The sequence below is a fragment of the Aspergillus karnatakaensis genome (genome assembly GCF_047715665.1).
Source record: "Aspergillus karnatakaensis strain CBS 102800 unplaced genomic scaffold BJY04scaffold_52, whole genome shotgun sequence".
NCBI lineage: Eukaryota > Fungi > Ascomycota > Eurotiomycetes > Eurotiales > Aspergillaceae > Aspergillus > Aspergillus karnatakaensis.
The window spans coordinates 101,429-118,967 of record NW_027395764.1 but is presented as its reverse complement, the minus strand read 5'-3'; the positions used below and the strand labels follow the sequence as shown (position 1 = coordinate 118,967).

General features: G+C 51.5%; 11 protein-coding genes across 11 annotated transcripts; 5 read left to right on the top strand and 6 right to left on the bottom strand.

The window, feature by feature from the left end:
* Positions 1 to 294: 294 nt before the first annotated feature.
* Positions 295 to 1,293, top strand: BJY04DRAFT_197233 (uncharacterized protein; the record flags this gene model as incomplete). The annotated part of the gene is made up of 1 exon (XM_073712471.1): positions 295 to 1,293. A coding segment is annotated over exon 1 (707 nt), but the record flags the coding sequence as incomplete, so codon positions are not given.
* Positions 1,294 to 1,303: 10 nt separating this feature from the next.
* pfy1 (profilin) lies at positions 1,304 to 2,461 on the top strand. The gene is made up of 5 exons (XM_073712470.1): positions 1,304 to 1,527; positions 1,596 to 1,611; positions 1,699 to 1,783; positions 1,868 to 2,002; positions 2,063 to 2,461. Exons 1-5 carry the CDS (start codon positions 1,500 to 1,502, stop codon positions 2,195 to 2,197), a joined length of 399 nt encoding a protein of 132 aa, XP_073567599.1. The 5' UTR covers positions 1,304 to 1,499; the 3' UTR covers positions 2,198 to 2,461.
* Positions 2,462 to 2,463: 2 nt separating this feature from the next.
* On the bottom strand, positions 2,464 to 3,802 carry BJY04DRAFT_197229 (Got1 family protein). Its single transcript, XM_073712469.1, has 6 exons — positions 3,703 to 3,802; positions 3,486 to 3,617; positions 3,376 to 3,402; positions 3,227 to 3,275; positions 3,147 to 3,162; positions 2,464 to 3,077 (listed from the first exon to the last, which is right to left on the bottom strand). The coding sequence occupies exons 2-6, from the start codon at positions 3,514 to 3,516 to the stop codon at positions 2,781 to 2,783; spliced, it is 420 nt and encodes a 139-aa protein (XP_073567598.1). The 5' UTR covers positions 3,517 to 3,617; positions 3,703 to 3,802; the 3' UTR covers positions 2,464 to 2,780.
* A 172-nt stretch (positions 3,803 to 3,974) lies between these two features.
* Positions 3,975 to 4,507, bottom strand: BJY04DRAFT_197228 (uncharacterized protein). The gene has a single exon (XM_073712468.1). It carries the CDS (start codon positions 4,442 to 4,444, stop codon positions 4,226 to 4,228), a length of 219 nt encoding a protein of 72 aa, XP_073567597.1. The 5' UTR covers positions 4,445 to 4,507; the 3' UTR covers positions 3,975 to 4,225.
* Positions 3,975 to 5,373, bottom strand: BJY04DRAFT_197226 (uncharacterized protein). The gene is made up of 2 exons (XM_073712467.1): positions 4,519 to 5,373; positions 3,975 to 4,465 (listed from the first exon to the last, which is right to left on the bottom strand). Exon 1 carries the CDS (start codon positions 5,126 to 5,128, stop codon positions 4,568 to 4,570), a length of 561 nt encoding a protein of 186 aa, XP_073567596.1. The 5' UTR covers positions 5,129 to 5,373; the 3' UTR covers positions 3,975 to 4,465; positions 4,519 to 4,567.
* A 94-nt stretch (positions 5,374 to 5,467) lies between these two features.
* On the top strand, positions 5,468 to 5,941 carry BJY04DRAFT_221749 (DASH complex subunit DAD4; the record flags this gene model as incomplete). Its single annotated transcript, XM_073717215.1, has 5 exons — positions 5,468 to 5,516; positions 5,569 to 5,625; positions 5,669 to 5,721; positions 5,779 to 5,863; positions 5,913 to 5,941. The coding sequence occupies 5 exons, from the start codon at positions 5,468 to 5,470 to the stop codon at positions 5,939 to 5,941; spliced, it is 273 nt and encodes a 90-aa protein (XP_073567595.1).
* BJY04DRAFT_123138 (actin-related protein ARP5) lies at positions 5,766 to 9,218 on the top strand. Its single transcript, XM_073708370.1, has 5 exons — positions 5,766 to 6,590; positions 6,653 to 6,973; positions 7,020 to 7,960; positions 8,006 to 8,782; positions 8,846 to 9,218. The coding sequence occupies exons 1-5, from the start codon at positions 6,395 to 6,397 to the stop codon at positions 8,876 to 8,878; spliced, it is 2,268 nt and encodes a 755-aa protein (XP_073567594.1). The 5' UTR covers positions 5,766 to 6,394; the 3' UTR covers positions 8,879 to 9,218.
* Positions 9,219 to 10,019: 801 nt separating this feature from the next.
* Positions 10,020 to 10,676, bottom strand: BJY04DRAFT_197219 (uncharacterized protein). Its single transcript, XM_073712466.1, has one exon. It carries the CDS (start codon positions 10,585 to 10,587, stop codon positions 10,297 to 10,299), a length of 291 nt encoding a protein of 96 aa, XP_073567593.1. The 5' UTR covers positions 10,588 to 10,676; the 3' UTR covers positions 10,020 to 10,296.
* BJY04DRAFT_197217 (uncharacterized protein) lies at positions 10,677 to 12,205 on the top strand. Its single transcript, XM_073712465.1, has 4 exons — positions 10,677 to 10,925; positions 11,020 to 11,123; positions 11,237 to 11,359; positions 11,514 to 12,205. The coding sequence occupies exons 1-4, from the start codon at positions 10,782 to 10,784 to the stop codon at positions 11,668 to 11,670; spliced, it is 528 nt and encodes a 175-aa protein (XP_073567592.1). The 5' UTR covers positions 10,677 to 10,781; the 3' UTR covers positions 11,671 to 12,205.
* A 1,084-nt stretch (positions 12,206 to 13,289) lies between these two features.
* BJY04DRAFT_197212 (DUF3431 domain-containing protein) lies at positions 13,290 to 15,179 on the bottom strand. The gene is made up of 3 exons (XM_073712464.1): positions 14,703 to 15,179; positions 14,077 to 14,646; positions 13,290 to 14,007 (listed from the first exon to the last, which is right to left on the bottom strand). The coding sequence occupies exons 1-3, from the start codon at positions 15,002 to 15,004 to the stop codon at positions 13,950 to 13,952; spliced, it is 930 nt and encodes a 309-aa protein (XP_073567591.1). The 5' UTR covers positions 15,005 to 15,179; the 3' UTR covers positions 13,290 to 13,949.
* Positions 15,180 to 16,029: 850 nt separating this feature from the next.
* BJY04DRAFT_122619 (Rab family GTPase) lies at positions 16,030 to 17,230 on the bottom strand. Its single transcript, XM_073708367.1, has 2 exons — positions 17,094 to 17,230; positions 16,030 to 17,015 (listed from the first exon to the last, which is right to left on the bottom strand). Exons 1-2 carry the CDS (start codon positions 17,137 to 17,139, stop codon positions 16,177 to 16,179), a joined length of 885 nt encoding a protein of 294 aa, XP_073567590.1. The 5' UTR covers positions 17,140 to 17,230; the 3' UTR covers positions 16,030 to 16,176.
* Between the last annotated feature and the right edge of the window lie 309 nt (positions 17,231 to 17,539).

Here is a 17,539-nt window from a genome sequence, read left to right as displayed (position 1 = left end):
GGTCATTGGGGCGGCTTTCTCTCGCCCTACCCAGCTCGGTCCTGGGAGATGGAAACTTTCCTAGGCTACGGGGTGACAACTATCCATAACCCAGCATCACGAAATGTCAATGGCCATGTCGAGCGGAACCTGATTGAGAAAGGCCGAATGTATGGCCCCCGAGTGTTCCACACTGGGGATGTCCTCTACGGTTCGACGCAGCCATCCGTGTACACAGAAATCCATTCACGCGCAGATGCGAGAGACGCGTTGTTGCGCGTGTACACAGAAGGGGGCGAAGGCACTTCCCTCTCCGTCAAGAACTACCAGCTGTCTGCAAGGTCCGCGCGGCAACGGCTGCTCCTCGAGGCAGCGGAGCTGGGCATGCTTGTTGTGCCTGAGGGTGGTTGGTCACTGGACTGGGGCTTGACATACTTCATCGACGGTTATACCTCCCATGAGCACCCACTCCCTATACCAATTTTGTATGAAGACATACTCTCTCTTGTCGCGGCAAGTGGGAGTAGTTATACTCCGCTGGCGATGATGAACTACGGCGGCATCTTCGGACAGCATTGGATCCACCAGACACAATATATACCGGGGGACACCAAGCTTCGAAAATATGTTAGGCACGATATTCTCGAGTCACTGACAGAAGTCAAACAGGCTCCCAATAGCTCATATCTGTTTTTCAACACCACCAAGTCCACAGCGAAACTCGCGGCGAGGGGAGTGAGAACAAATGTAGGCGCGCATGGAGAGCAGCCCATAGGCTATCTGTACCACGGCGAAATGAAGATGATGGGACTCGGTGGCCAGACCCCGTATGAAGTCCTCAGAGCTGCCACTCTTGGCGGGGCGACTTCATTGGGGCTGCAGTCCTCCATTGGGTCAGTAGAGGCAGGAAAGCTGGCGGACTTGGTTATCTATCCTCCTGGATGTGGCACTGTACTGGAGGTTTGGGAACAGAGTATGCACATGAAGTATGTCATGCGTGGTGGGACGTTGTTCGAGGTTGAGGATGGGCTGGTGGAGGTTTGGCCGCGGAAAGGACGGAGACAGGCGAGGGGTAGGCTGAATGCCGATGATTAGTAGCTTATGAGTAAAGTCAGCACAGAGTAGAAGAACATCAATGCAGGGACAATTATGCAGCTGCAAAAATGACAAGATGCACGTCCACAGCAACGGTAACAATAAAGGTGTACCTAGATCGTCCAGGTAGATAGGTGAATGGCGAGTCATCTTGGTGGATGATGGCGGGGCAACTGCCTCAGGCCAGCACGACTAACCCACCCCACCTTACCTCACTCTCCTCTGCTTCCCACCGACAACTCAACTCTCTCCTCTTCTCTCCATCTCAACAAATAATATTCTCAACTGCGGTATTGCTGGACGATCACCTCCTGTCCCTTTGAACTCTCCCACCGCCACTCTATCTCAGACCCTTGCAGGTATCTTTGCGCGACCACAACCTCTCTCCCCTTTTCCGTTCTCCAGTTGTTTATCCAACCGCTACCATGGGTGCTCACTCTGCTATCTGGCAAGGTACTGCCTTCTGTTCCTGGCTATCTATCGTTTGGACTGTCACAGCTAACCTTCTATCTGTTCTCTAGGATACGTCGATTCCAGGTACCGTACCTCCGTCATTACCCCGCCTCAACCAAAATTGCAGCCCCCGCGACCTCCGCATTGAAGCTGACAGAAGCGCACTTACAGCTTGATGGGATCTGGCCAGTTTGACAAGGCCGCTATTGTCAGCTACGACTTCTCAGGTGTTGAGGCTTCATCCCCTGGATTCTCGGTATGAAACAACCCGCGATCAGCTCCTCCACCTCGCTTCGGTCGGGCGGAACGTCCTCGAGAACTCATCGCTAATACCAGACAGATCTCCCCCCAAGAGCTCCAGGGTCTCGGTTCCGCCTTCGGCGACAGCACATACGCCATGCAGCACGGCTTCACAATTGGCGGCGAGAAGTTCCTTGCCATCAAGGCTGACGACCGCAGTCTGTACGGCAAGAAGGTAAACCCACTTGCTCCACCCCTGTACACCGCTGTTCTAACACTAACATTACAATTCCAGGGCAAGGAGGGCGCCGTCGTTGTGCGAACCGCTTCCGCCATCCTCATCGGCCACCACTCCGAGGCCATCCAGACCACTAACGCCGCCGCTGCTATTGAGAAGGTTGCTGATTACATCAACGGTGCTGGCCGCTAAGCAGCATAGCATAGGGTGTTGCATGTGGACTAGTTATTGGATCAGACAGACAATATGTTTGCCTAATGTAAATCACGGCCGTGGTGCCTACGCATAGTTTCTTTTCTGCCTGCGGCGTTCCGCGTAAATGTGTTATGTACTCTTTAGTACAAAATGAAGATGACCTGATCATGTGGGAGTTGTGGCTTCAGCTTTAACTCTGCGAAGGACTTAAGGCTTCAGCTGATTCTGGCACATGGCCTTATTCGTGAAAATAGTCCCCCATATGCTTCTCGTATTATACCCTCCACTCATCAAATTACTGTCACAACCATTCCATGTCATGAAAATAAGCAGCGCACCGAGGCTCCAGACCCCAGCACGCCACAGTCATTATAAATATTATAGTCGTATCAATATACACATTACCCATCCACCTCATGACTCCTCCAACTCTATCCCGCTAACATGAACACCAACACCAATAGCACTACCTTCGTCGCGGTTCCCCGTCCCTCAAACGAACTCTCCCAGATATACCCAATCCCTCACATCTAATCCCACCTCAACTCCCTTTTAATCCAAAGAGAAGAGAAGAAAGAACCTAAACCGGCAACTCCGCATTCCTCCTCCCCCCCGCCAAAATCTCCAACCCCTTCTGAATCGGCGGTCCCACAACCGGAATCCCGCCCGCAAACTGGCCAATCGTGACCAAGAAGTCGCCAAAGAGTATAAACAAGCCGTAGAGCTCAATCAGAAAGCCCGTGAGCGGCCACCGGAGGAGGATGAGCAGGATGCCCGCGGCGAAGGCGACGGTGCCTTTTAGTTTCTGCCGGCGCGAGAAGAAGGCGAGGGTTTTTTGGAAGCCGATTATGAGGGTTAGGCCGATTAGGAAGAGGATCTATTTGCGGCTTGGTTAGTTTGGTGCGATGCGGGATGGGGATGGGGAGCGGGTGCGGGTGCGGCATACGTTTCCCATTGCGAGTCTGTGAGTTGGATTTGTGGTTAGTTTACACTCTGGTTTATAGATGTGGTGGGGGTATGGCGTACAATGACCGGTCAAAGAACATGAGGACTCCGCCGATGAGGAATAGACCTCCTGGTGAGCACGCGGGCGTTAGTTTCAGGCTGGAACGGCGCATAGCGTAGAGAATGTCACGGATCGAAGTAGAAATTGTTTGTTCAGATATTAGACGTACCACCCGAGCAGAATATAACACCAATTTCTGTACAATCGAGGAGTTGTTAACATTGTCGCAGACTTAGGCTTGCGAGCCGCATTGGGAAGGCGCGGAGGGGCGGCTCTTACTCTGGTTGTCGGTCATCCATACTGACGGCATCTTTGCGGTTTTCTCAAGTTTTGAGGATTTCAGCTTATGTAGGGGTTTCGGAAAATCGAGGTCGCAACGACAGTTGGAAATGTTCGGGTCCGTGACTCGTCCTAATGTTTGTGGAAGGTCAGCGACAGCACTGATAAGGAGCCAAAAGCAAGCAATCGTCTACTGTGCGTTAAAGAGACCACGTACGTCAAGCCGTTGAGAGAAGTTTGGCTGTATGCGTAATCCGAGAGCTATCGAGCCACGTTGCGGAAAAGTCTAACAAAAGTATCAGGTGAGTTTAGGAGAGCTCTTGATCAACAAGCAATGCGAATGCAACCAATAATTCTAAAATTCTGCCGTGTGTTTGCTTGGCGCGAGAGGCTGGTGATGGACAAGGTAGGCGGTGTAACCGGGCTGCTATATTCGCACAACCCGCGTCGAAAGCTCTTCAACAGCTCAACCTTCACCATTCGTTGAGATGGGTGTCCACGACACAACAATTGCCCGCTAATATTGCATAATGGAAGCAATCAGCGTGAACACTGTCCAGTTATCAAGAACTGTAACATTATGAAACTTCGAAGTCCTGATGATTTTTATCTCTATTGAATAAACAGCTACGACTCCAGGGCCATGCGACATGCTTGAGAAAGCTATGATTTGAGCTCTTGAGCCTCTTCTATTCACCTCCGCATTCCATAGCAACATACAGTCCACCCTCTTTATTCCCTCAATCTTTACCTGGCTTCTGCCATCCGCCGCGGCAACAGCATCCTCGGGTGCTGTAACTGACGTTCCGTCCGTGGGGCGTCGGTATGAGTCGAGTGCTTCGGCACAAGGCGAAGATCAATCGTATACATACAAGATCACGAATAAGCCGGAGCGCTTTCTTGATCCTGTCTCGAAAGGGGCAGGTGGGTGGAAGAGCTTGACTGTGTTGGTCGTACATATCTTCGGAATAGCTAGATAGCTTCTTATTGTTAGTTCTTGTGCAATGATGGCCAACTTCCGCAGAAACCTTACCTTTGTATTGAATTCATCTTATCGTAACGTCTTCACGAAAATGAGGCCCTTATTTAAGCACAACATGCGCGGCCCTGAGCTCAAGATAACTCTCCGGCACACCCTGCCCCAAGCTCCTCACCACCCCAAACACCTCCTTATCATGGTACCTCAACCGCGTCTTCGGATCCGTGTATGAAGCCGGCAACCCCGTAATATCGCAATACGGCCGCTGCTGCGCTGGATTGAACGAAGGCGCGGACTCAATATTCGTATACGTAACGGTAGGCCCCGACAAGAATGCGGCTCTCGCATTCTTCTCCAGCACAAGTGTCTGGAGACTCTGAGCGGCTTGTGCAATGTTCGCTCCACGCTGAATGCCCTCCGCAGGGGTCTGGCTTCCATCTGTGGTGCCGGTCGCTGCGGGAGTGGATGCACCGGAGTTTGCTTGTGTAGCCATCGACGAGGCTTCTCTACGGGAGCTCTCAGACAGAAGCTGCTTGACGTTTTTGTTTCGGCGTTGCGAAGGTCGCCAGGTCTGGCTGCGGAAGGGGCGCGGGACGGTTGCGATGTCGAGCTGGTCGAGGAGGCGCTGGTGAGCTTCGCTCTCGGCTTGAGTAGGAGGAGCCATTGTAATTTCGCAATCGGAATATGCCGATGGTGATCGGAGATGTCTGTAGTCAGGAATCGAGTTGGAGAAGCGCGTGAAGTTGAAGTCGGGGTTAGGTGAATTCAGACTCCGAACCTGGCAAGAGGTTTAGACGATTCAATGAGACCACACTTCGACGTTTAGAAACCTTTAGCAGGGGATATTCCGGTATACAAGGGAGAATCTAAGAGACTGAAGCCTGAGTAAAGTCAATGCAGTGATTGTCCAGCTGTCTTGGATGACTCCCAATTCTAAGTTGCGGAGATGGAAGGGAACAATCCAATCACGTGATTCTCACCTTGGGGAGCAGCAACAACAAACATGGGTCAGGATTCAATCACCGACCATCACATCTTGACAAGCAAACATGGTATGGATAATTGCGAAACCTGATTTAAGCTCGTGCTGACCAAATTCTGCAGGAGAGTCCACACGAACATCAACAGGCTCTCCTCCTGTCCAGAATCATCAACAATGTGGTATGTTTTCGGCGTCCTGAACGAATGTTATAGTCGTTAATAGGCATACAGGAGAAGCTAAATGAGGCTGTCATGGTCATGAACAAGAGTCTTCAGGTATATACGCCTGCGTCCTCTACTCGGTTCTTCCGTTTGCTTACAAGTGGCTTGTAGGAGGTGAACATCCAGAACATGAACGTCGAACTCGTTGCGCAAATGTTCAAGAACTATCAGTCAAACGTGCTATTCCACCTAGAGGGTATGTCTCTGATCCAATGTATGTGCATGGATCTAATTAACCGACCAAGCTACTGAGAACTTGAAGGATCCTTCGTGATATATATTTTGTCTCCAACCTTTTCATGTTATGCAGCTATGATAGATACCATTGATTTTTCTGTGTTCTGACGCTACAACCGTACTATCTTCTTCATTGTAAACGGTACATACCCCATGTTATACTATATAAGTAAGAATTGTCTATCGTTAGGCACTATAGAGTATAGATGGTTAAGCACAATCCGTGGGGATAGAGGCCGGTCTTGGCGATACAAAAGCCGGCGGTGGCCAGCCTTTCCACCGCGCCGGAGCTGGGGTTTGTCAAAACCCCCCGTCATCCCAATTGTCGCCGCAAACCACCTCTCCCTTTCCCCAAACTCCAATCTCGCACGCGAAAGACTTCCGCCATCTGAACTTCCTAAGCTCTATCCCCCATCACTCCTCGCGACGGCCGGCGATGCGGTGATCATTGCTCAAGCTCCTGAGTTGATCTCCGTTCGACCTCCTCACCATGGCCATTACGTCGGTGCAGTCAATTGTCCCTGCTCGGTTCACAATCAACTCCACCGAGCAGGGTGCTACCAAACCGCCGCCGAAGATCTACGATGTCCACGAGCGTCCCTTCAAAGGATACCAACCTCCGCAGAAGGATGGGTATCAGCAGAGCAAATCAAAGTCGGGATCAAGTGCTATAGTGATTGACAATGGTAGTATCTCCCCTACAGCTGCTCCATTTATTATATCACTCACTCACACTGTACTCTGCTAGGCTCCCACCTCGTCAAAGCCGGTTGGTCATTCGACAAGAACCCCCGATTCATTATCCCCCCTGTGATGAGCCGATACCGAGACCGGAAGCTGAACAAGGCCTGCCAATTTATCGGACACGATGCTTATGTTGATGCGACTACGCGCGGCCAGCTCCGGTACGCGTTTGACCCCGGCACCAGTGTGGTGGGAAACTGGGATGTGATGGAAGGGGTGTTGGACTACCTGTTCATCAAGCTGGGAGTGGACGGTGCGAATGGAGGAGTTGACAGGCCGATTGTGATGACCGAGCCTGTCGCAAATCCCAGCTACCCACGAAAGAGTGAGAACGACCGCATGCGTGAGAAATCTATAACTGACGATTATAGTGATGAATGAGATCCTGTTCGAGTGCTACTCTGCCCCCTCAGTCGCGTACGGAATTGACTCGCTATTCTCCTACCGATATAACCGTGGAAAAGATGGGTTGATTGTTTCGTCTTCACATACCTCGACTCATGTTATCCCGGTGCTCAACAACAAGGCTTTACTGTCTAACTGCTCGCGGTTGAACTTCGGAGGCATGAACGCTTCGGAGTACTTGCTGAAGTTGATGCGGCTAAAGTATCCAACCTTCCCAGGGAAGATGACCGAACACCAGATGGAGGACCTCGTGCACAACCACTGCTACGTTTCGAAAGACTACGACCGAGAATTGAGCGGATACTTAGACTGGACGGGACTGGAAGATCGCGATCATGTTATTCAGTACCCATTCACCGAGCACATCGTCCCAGAGAAGACCGAGGAGGAACTTGCGCGAATCGCGGAGCGGAAAAAAGAGAGCGGACGGCGACTGCAAGAGCAAGCTGCTAAGATGAGGCTTGAGAAGCTGATGAAGAAAGAGCAGGAATTGGAGTACTACAAAGATCTGCAAAACGGTCTTCAGTCAGAGACGAAGAAGGAGAAGACGCGAATCCTGGACGCGGAGGACCTCAAGGACGAAGCGCATCTCGACCGACTGATTCGGGACCTCGAACGATCTATCAAGCGGTCTAGGAACAAAGATCTTGGAAATGAAGAGCCTGAAGAGGCGCCGGAGGAGATGACATTCCCACTACTGGATGTGCCAGACGAGGAGCTAGACGAGGCTGGGTTGAAGGAGAAGCGCCACCAACGCCTAATGAAGTCTAACGTGGAGGCTCGGCAACGTGCAAAGGAAGAGAAAGAGCGAGAACAGGCGCGCAAAGATGAAGAACTGCGACTGGACCGTGAGAAGCGTGAGAACAACTTTGAGGACTGGGTGGCCGAGCGGAGAGTGCAGCGCCAGGTATGTTACTTGAGTATCGCCGCACGCCCGAGCTAACATATGCAGAACATTCTACAAAGAATCAAAGAACGCGACCGATTAAAGGCCGACCTCGGAAACCGCAAATCACTAGCAAGTCAGATGCGGATGAAGACGCTCGCCAATCTTGCAGCCGACGGCCCCAAGAAGCGACGAAGAGGTGGCGACGATGATGATTTCGGCGCCAATGACGAAGACTGGGGTGTCTACCGAACCGTGGCTACCGGCGAGCAAAGCGACGACGAGGAAGAAGAAGATCTCGGCGGGATGCTCGACAACGTGGAAAAAGAGCTCCTCGAATACGATCCCGACTTTACAGAAAACCACACCCTTGCTGCCCAAACCGACTGGACGAAGAGTCTTGTTCACGTCTTCCTTCGTGGCCCGTGGCCATTCGATCCAGAGAGCCAGCGCGAAGCGCACCAACTTCATCTCAACGTCGAACGAATCCGAGTACCAGAAGTCGTTTTCAAGCCGTCCATCGCTGGTATCGATCAAGCCGGACTCGTTCAGATTGCTGCCGACATTGTCAACCAGCGATTCTCCAGTGCGGAAGAACAGCAACGCTTACTCCGCGACGTCTTCTTCACCGGCGGCAACACCCTCTTCCAGAACTTCGACGAGCGCTTCCAAAAAGACTTCCAGGCGTATCTCCCTCACGGCAGCAAGCTAAATGTGCGCCGCGCCGCGGATCCCATCCTGGACGCGTGGAAAGGAGCAGCGCAATGGGCTTCTGGGTCTGGCTTAGCCAAGGGCTCTATTTCGCGGGAGGAGTATTTGGAGAAGGGCAGTGAATATCTCAAGGTATGTCTGTCAATCTTAATCTCGCTGCCTACGTCTACAGCGACCAATCTAACTTGCTTCCAGGAACACGATCTAGGCAACGTCACTTCGTGGTGATCTCATTTCGACAACACTATCACGGCGCCGGAGCGGAGAAGGAGTTAGGTGTCAGCTGGTATTCACTATTCAGATTCAGATCAAGGTTCAATTCTACAAAACGTATACTACTGTAGTCGAAGTTGGGATGTTCATTTCTTCAGATTACTCCGTACTTTCCCCCTTACCTCATATATTAAGACATTGGGCACAAATCACCCCTCAACCCCAGAAATTAAGGCTCTGACCCCGTTTCCAGGGTCTCGAGCAATGAAGGGGTAAAGCATACATATAAACATTAGCTACTACTGCTCACCTTGCTGGAGGCTACATATTGAAATGAGAGTAAACAGAATCGAAGCAAGCAGCCAGGACGAAATTAGCAGAGACATAACATTGAGACCTGTCTAATTATGATGTAAGTACCATGCCTGCCGAGCTTAATTGAAGCATGCGCTGGCTACAGCCTAGAGCCTACAGTACTACATCAAGTAAGGAGCAACAGCCCAATTCAGTCATAGCTGTAGCTGTAGCTCTAATTCTGGGCTGCCTTACGATGGCCCTCCACTTCAGCCCTGTGGGTTCGTAGAATCCACTCTCTACCTAACAACCTACTCCCCGACTCAGCAAATCCGAGGACAGCCGAAACAAGAGAAGTCTCACGAATAGGAATCGCCCGGCACCTATCAAGATCATAAGATCAGAAAAAGGCATACCTTTTCTGGCTTTGTTTCCAGTGGCGCAAAAGCAGCGGTGAATTAAGCGCTTTAGTCAAGGTCTTGTCATTGATGTGCCGCGCCGGTGATGCGATGATGATCGGAGGATGCACGGCCCAATCGCTGTCCGTTCGGCATTGGCGAAACTTGAATCGTGGAAGCTGAGACGGCAGGAAAAAGCAATCTTTGAGGACATGGAGCGGGGATCTGATTCTGGTCATCTGATGGATTTTCGGATGAGATGCCGATGTATCTATCGTCTATCGTAGTCGTGATGGTGATGGCGGTCGTGGTTCCGCTGGATGCCGGAGGGAGAGAGAGAGTCACGCAACTTCAACTTGCCTTCTCTGCTGTAGAGAATACTCGAGAGGATACTCAGCTGTCGACTATTGATCATTAACTGTATCCTGTACAGTACTGTATGCTCGCTCCTGCAGATCCCCCTTCCGTCTTGATCGCTCTGCAGCTCTTGAGGTCCAGTGTTCTATCTGTATCCCCTCACCTGCACCAATTCAACACCACACCAGGTCACACAACCACCTCACCAACTCAATCCACACCTGGATAGGTCGATCTTCCCGACTCCCGATACCTCGACCGTTCTACCGCACCTAACTGCGGTACAATGACACAATGACGCAGCAATGAGCTGGAACAACCAATCACCCCCATACCCTCCCCTCCGCAAGCAGCCGTTGGCCTACAGTATAGTCTCACACGCATTTAACTTTGGCAAGCTTCCAAATGAAGTAAATCTGCAGTGACCACTGCAGTGGAAAACCAAACAGGACAGGCCAGGGCAAGAGTCAATGACATCCATCTCAACGTGGGTCTTGCACTTTGCAGCCAGTAGATGTGCGTCCTGCGCCTGACGCAAACCCTACCTACTGCAGTCCGTGGTCTGACCAGTCCAGGTCTGGTCTCGATTACTGTAGATGTGATGGGGAGTGGAGGGGGTGGAGGGAGCTTGGACTGGCCAGTGGCTAGTCTAACTTCGTTGTTGCATGCTGCCATCCCTGTTTATGGTCGGGCTTGCTGCAGGGCAGGGTAGACAATAGGTATAAAGCTGCTACCCACCCTCCATCATAGCTGTTTCCCCCTCATCTTTCTCCCTGTCTTGTCACACCGTGTTCACGGGAGCTTCGAGCGAGGTACACATATACACATCGATACAACTGCTATAAGCACGACGTGCTGAACCCGTCAACATGCCCTCCCAAGCCCTCGCCCGCCCAATCCTCCTCGTCACCAGAGCCATACAATGGGCGTCTGCCGTCATCGTCATGGGGATAACCTCGTACTTCATCAAGAGGGGCCCTAGGGGTCAGCATATTATCTACCAGGAGGTTATTGTACGTTCACACACCCAGCATACTCCCCCTCTCAACCCCACGGAGCGAAGTATATAGGGCAGAGATATGCAACCAATACTAACATGAGTTCAAGGCCGTAACATCCGTCGTCTTCTTCCTCCCAGCATTCGTCTCGCCATTCATGCCCAACACGCTCTCCCGGTTTGTGTTTATTATCGATGTCATCTTCTCGTACCTGTACGTTTCACCCCTTACCTCTCCCTTCCACCCCTATCTTCATACTCTAAACTCCATACTCGATTGGAATTTACATATCAACTCCAATGCTAACAAATGATTGCTCCCGACAGCTGGCTCACAGCCTTCATCTTCGCCGCGCAAGACTACAACTGGCACAACTGCTACTTCAACGCCCCGCCAGGCCTCGGCTGCTCACGCAAGAAGGCGAATGAGGCGTTTATCTTCCTTGCTTTGTATGTTGCCTTCATCCCTTTCGTTGTCCCTTACCCCTAGTCCTACCCTTACCCATTAACTTTTAACTTTAACCTTACCACTTCTATATCCACCTCTACCTTAACCTCCATCTCTATAACCAAAAAAAGGTAAACACTAACGAGGACAATCCAGCATCTTCACATTCTTCGGCATGCTCGGCGAACTATACTCCCTCTGGAGCTACCGACGGGAAAACGCCGTTCCCGTGATCGAGAAGCAGGGGGCGCATGGGACAAGCCATGGTGGTGTGGCGCCGCCACATGATGGGCCGACGACGACGGTGCCTTGAATTGGATTGAGGTCTGATTCTAGATCTGGATCTCGGGCGGGAGTGGGGGTGAGATTCTGTGTGGATTGATTGATTGATTGATTGGTTGACTGAGGAAGAAAGAAAGAAGGGGGAGGATTCGAGAGGAGGGGTGGTGGCGCTGGTGGTGGTAATGGATCAGGATCAGGATTTGGGTGTAGAGTGATGAGCCCGGGAGAAGATGGTTCATTTTCTAAGGAGGTGAGAATGGATGCTGGGAAAGCTTTCATCGGTTGTGATACGTTATAACTGGGGGTTCCTGATACGGATGGATGGAGATACGGATGGATACCTATATATATAATAGCTGTTTGGGGACGTGTATAGTTGTTATCAGCAGGGTGGGATCGCTTATATCTGGGTCTATTGACGATGATGTTAATAATTATTATATTCGTACTTGTTTATATGTTGCTGTTGGCTTTGTTTCGCTGGAGATTCTATATACTTTTTCTATTGCTATTATACTGATTGCTATAGCTCGAGTTAGTGATTAATGAACTATTAGTGGTGATAACTAGCTTGTTTGGAGCTTATTTGCATACAGGTTGTAGAATGTACTTCTGATATATGTAGACTGTCTTCAGCTCACCAAATCAAGCTCAAGGATAGCTCGTATCTATTTACGAACATGGACTAAGACTATTCACAAGGTGATACGAGACTACCCTGGCATCCACGCATAAAACCAATCTCGTTAACATCCTACTAAAAAGCTTAGACATCCATAGTAAGCCAGCCACAGCAGCATACACGCGTATCAACAGAGCTCGGACCCCGAACGAAGCCCACCGAAAAACGATCCCTAAGCTGGAGGGCAAAGAACAGCCCGAGACAACATAACCACCATAGCTGCCTCCCTCCTCCCACCCAACTCCAACCGGTAAAAGTACGGTATGCTGGAGAAATAGAAAACGTACAAGGTTAACTAGCAAGTATAGCTCCCAAGTGAGTATCCTATCTCAAGCTGGCGGGGTCAGTCCATCTCAGTCGGTGATGCCCCACCTCCTGGGTACCTACCTACTCTCCACGCCCCCCGACTCGCGTTATCTATCGTACAGGACCCAAGGTAGGTAGCCCCTTCGGCATCCTTGAAATCTCACTTAGTCTTGGTCTTGATGTAAACCAGCCGTACCCTGTCACTACCTTGCTCACCGGGACAGACAACGACCACTCGCTTCCAAGGTTCGTTCCCTCAGTACACGAGATGACGATGACGATAGCAGCGCATAGCAAGCCATGGCATGACATGACATGTCAAGTCTGCATACAGTACATGCATGGCACGTAATCACCCTCACCCTCACCACCACCACCACTCACTTGACACTCAACACCGCAGTGACAGTGACAGTGACACAAAACTCCCGTGCAGGTGCACCCTAGCTCCCCAGCTCCCGAGCTCGTGTTTCACGTTTCATCTCCTCTCCCGGGCTTGCTTCCGGTCTGCGAATTCATACCCGACCCGTCTTGCCCTTTCCCCCCTCCCTTCGCCTTCCACAGTAGACAATGGGCTTTCGGAGGTTTAACATGGCGGGGTCTCGCTTCAACCCAAGATAAAAAGATAAGCGAAGCTAAGGCTGGAGTAAGAAAGGGAAAAACCGCTAGAAGTCTACGAGGTCTGTGCATGTGCATGGGATATTGGTTGAATTCCAAAGAGAAAGGTGGTTTAGTATGTATCTGGACTGGACACGGCTGCTCCATCTCGCGGCCAAAGCGGGAAGGGGAAGAGAAGGGCGGGCTAGAAATAGAACGGGTCTGAAATGCTCTGTCCGTTCCGCTCGGGTGAGAGGCTGAGTGCGTGGGACAGGACAGGAAGGGCTATCTGGATTGATTGGATTGATTGGGGGTTGAGTGGGTGAGAATGGAAACGAGGTCGTATCGTATCGGCAATTGAATCTGCTTTTGAGGGTGCATGCAGAGGGTTATACACGGTCATTGTGGTAAGTCGAGCCGAAAAATGAGGCAAAAGTTGGCGGGTCAGACTGTGGTCTCACGCCGTACTCCCTTCCAAGGAAAAACACGAGCTAGGAAAAACACGAGCTGGGAAAAAAAACGTTTAATAGTCTATATTGTCAATGAATACCTTTTATGCCAGAGAAATCGAAATCGAAAATCCGAATTGATGTACAACAAGCGCCAGGCCCTAGACCGGCAAGAAGAGAATAGATGGAGAAGATTTGAAAATATGCGTATGTCGTCGTCAGGAAATAAGGTTCGGATGCGGATGCGGATATGGGTATTCCAATATATACAAAAAATCACCAGAAATAGGGGTTGCCGTAGACGTCTTGGTAGCACTGGAAGACGTCGGGGCAGCTGTTGAAGTTTGTTAGTGGGTGAAGCAGAGAATGGATGGGTGAAGATCGAGTGAAATTGGAGACATACTAGACAGGATCCTGCCCAAAAATAATATGCCATGTGTACTCCATCACCCGCGAGGTCATATCATCCGGGAGATCATTTGTGAGCACCCAGTTGTAATACCGCTGGTAATCGGTCAGCGGCCGTTTTAGCACCTGCGCTTTCGAGACCGCAAACTGGCTGCAGCACGGTGCGCCAATGACCTCCGGCACGTCTGAGTTGCCGAACAATGCCCGCCACGCATCCGGGTAGATTTTCTCGACGTTCTTTCCCGGCCGCGGGGGATCGCGGTTTGGTCGAATCTCGTCAGGGCAGCCAGGTGTTTCCTGGCAGCGGAGGTTCGCGTAGCCGTTGCGCTGCACGAAATCGATCTGCAGCGAGCGGATGGATTCGACGTTGCTGTAGTCCATTGTGTCCGTGTGCCAGGCGCCGGGCCAGCCATCGCGGTGGCTGTGTATGAAGACCATTGTGGAGGGAAGGTCGTGGTAGTGTTCGACGATGTATTGGAGGTAGGCGAGGGCCTCGCGGCCTTTATTCATGGGGGTGTGTCGGGGGGCGTCTGTGTTGTCGACGACGTAGATGTAGTTTCGCCACCTAGAGTAGAGCCATCAGTTGCTGTTCAATGTCAAATACCGAGGAGAAGAGCGCACTCTGCTAGATCTGCGCTGACCCAATTCGTATCCTCCGTCGACAACTTTGCCATCACGATGATCCGGTCATTGGGGACGACAATCGGTGTGGTGTCGTACTCCTGGCGCACGACGCCTGCATCCCCCTCGGACCATCGCGATTTCCAAGCAGCCAGCTCGGCAGGATCAGGACGACTGCCGACGTTATAGACCCATGGAGTCCGGGGGTGCGGACCTGGAGTTCCGATGTGGAAGAGGCGGCCAAGTAGAAAGACAAAGGCGATAAGAAGGGCGCCCGCCCCGATGCGGTAGGACAATCTCATTTCATAACACCAGCAAAGACTAAACGAGTGAGGGGTGAAACGAATGAAGGAAAGACGAAAGCAAAACGCAAAGGCGAGAGCGAGTGAGGGAGGGGAAAAGAACTCAGGAGAGGCGAGAGGCAGGCAGGCAGCTGAGAGCGCGGGAGTGAGACAGACAGGCCAGAATAATTTGGGGTGGAGTCCGGCACTTGATTGGCGGTCCGCTACCTCTCGATCTGCAGGGCCTGGGGGGGAAGTGTATCAGGTTTCCTTCTTCTCCGGAGTAAGCAGGGTATAAATTGTGATATTATGTTCAGCTGTTAAAGTTAGTAGTTACAAATTCTTTACTCTACTACAGCTGACACTGACAGAGCCCACCCATCTCAAGACCGAAAAAGCCCAAGATATTGCAGTGAAACTAGCCTCCCGTGCAATCTCGCCATCGCAGCCTTAGATAAGCACCTTTCCCCTGAGCCAAACTCTTGTCCTGCAGGGTCCCTCGTGCCAATGGTCGGTAATAATACTCGTTCTAAGGCTCGTCTTAAGGCTCTTGGAAGTCAGCCGCTCGCTCCGTGACTTGCCCAGTATGAAAATGTCTTGATCTTGCAGTATTCGTGATATTGGTCAATATTGGTGACACTGCAGTGACAGCCCCATCTACCCCAAACAAGGCAATGATAACCTCTACCGACTCTTCCAGACGCGCGGCCGAAAATTCTATCTTCGGGATCGTCGCTGGTCATTTTATATTTCCTTCAGCTTCGGAGTCGGAGATGGACCCTGCACTGCAAGCACCTGGTCTGGCCTGGCGGGATCTTCGGGTTCAATTGCATATCTCATTATCTTGACCCTGAGTCGGCAGTGGGAGGATCAGCGGTTTTATTTAGAGATCAGCACTGATATCCAGGATCGCTCACTTTGTGATATCATGCATGTTATATTGTATTGTACTAGCTGTGTATATCATCTATGGTTCTGGCCGGCCAGAAACCTCATCTCGTCAAATCTCATCCCGGTATATCGCATCTCATGTATCCATGCAACCCGTCAATCATAGCAGCAGCAGAAGCAGAACCAACGCCAAACTCAACGCTGTAATCAAACATGCAAAGCGAAGCAAGCACAAGAAAATGCAACTCCAACAGATTCAACAAACCAACAAGCCAGCCAAGGAAGAAATGCTAAAATGATCATCAACAACACCTCCCCTTCCTCTGCACAACCTCCCGTGTATCCTCCCCTCCCTCATCCCCAACACTACTCGGCGGAAACATCAACCAACTCCTCCTCTTATCATTCATCCCCAGTCGAAAACTCCCACCACCCTCCGCAGAAACCGCACTTGGCAACCCGCCCCCATCAACCGACAACCCGCCGGGACTGACAACCGACTCCGCATCACGCCTCTGCCTCTGCTCAACAAGCTTCCTCGCAATAACGCGAAACACCTCCTCAACCCCCTCCCCATCCTTCGCACTAATCTCATGACAACAATCCCACCCAACATCCTGCCCCCAAAACGCACTCGACCGTTTACTATCCGCACTCCCCAACCCCAGCGTCGGCGTACTCGCAAACGTCGCAGACGCCGACGGCGGCGGCGTCACAGCCCTAGACGGATACAGCTGCTCCGCAATATACGCGATCGTGCGCTCAAACGGCACCTTGCGCTTGCCCGGCTCCAGCGCAACAATATCGGACTTTGTGCCAACGACATGGATGACGATCGGCTCGTGCTCGTTCGCGAGGTTCTTCTTCAGCTCAACCAGCCACCCCGTCATTTCCGTGAAGCTCGCTTCATCGGTGATGTCGTAGCAGAGGAGACAGGCGTTTGCGCCGCGGTAGTAGAGGCGCGAGATCGACCGGAACCGTTCCTGCCCGGCTGTGTCCCAGATTTGCAGCCGCACGAGCGTGTCGGATGTACTGTCAAGGACGCGTTTCGTGACGAAGGAGGCGCCGACGGTGGAGGTGGTGCTGGAGGCGTTGAAGGTGTTTTTGACGTAGCGGTGGACGAGGGAGGTTTTGCCGACGCCTGTGTTACATTTTGTGTTAGTATTTGGGGTATTGTTCGGTGGAAATGAGTGCACAAAGGTGTTGGAGAGGGACGTACCTTGAGCGCCGAGGACAACAATCTTAGCCTCGAGGGAAGAGCTCATGGTGGGGTTGAGAGCGAGGCGGGGTCGGGGTAGAGCTGGATTCGCATGATCCAGCAGTGATACTCCGTCGTCAGTCACGATGACTAGCAGAAAGAATGTAGCGCAGCAGCGTAGCGTATGGCGTAAATACTTTGTAGTATGGAAATTCCCCCTAAACTAAGGGATGAACCTTCAGAGAAAACATGAAACCTCGGGAGGCGGGGAGAAAAGAGAAGAGAGCGAGAAAAGAGGGGGTCGGTCGCTTGTTCGCAGCTGAAAGGACGGCTTGGAAAGTCACTCGACTTCGAATGACTCGATTCGAGCCTGCTCACCTGCCCGGCCGTGATCCATCTGAAAGAACCGCGATCAGCCGATCACAAGCGAGAATATGCCTTGATTCCTTTCTTGATTTCTGATCAGC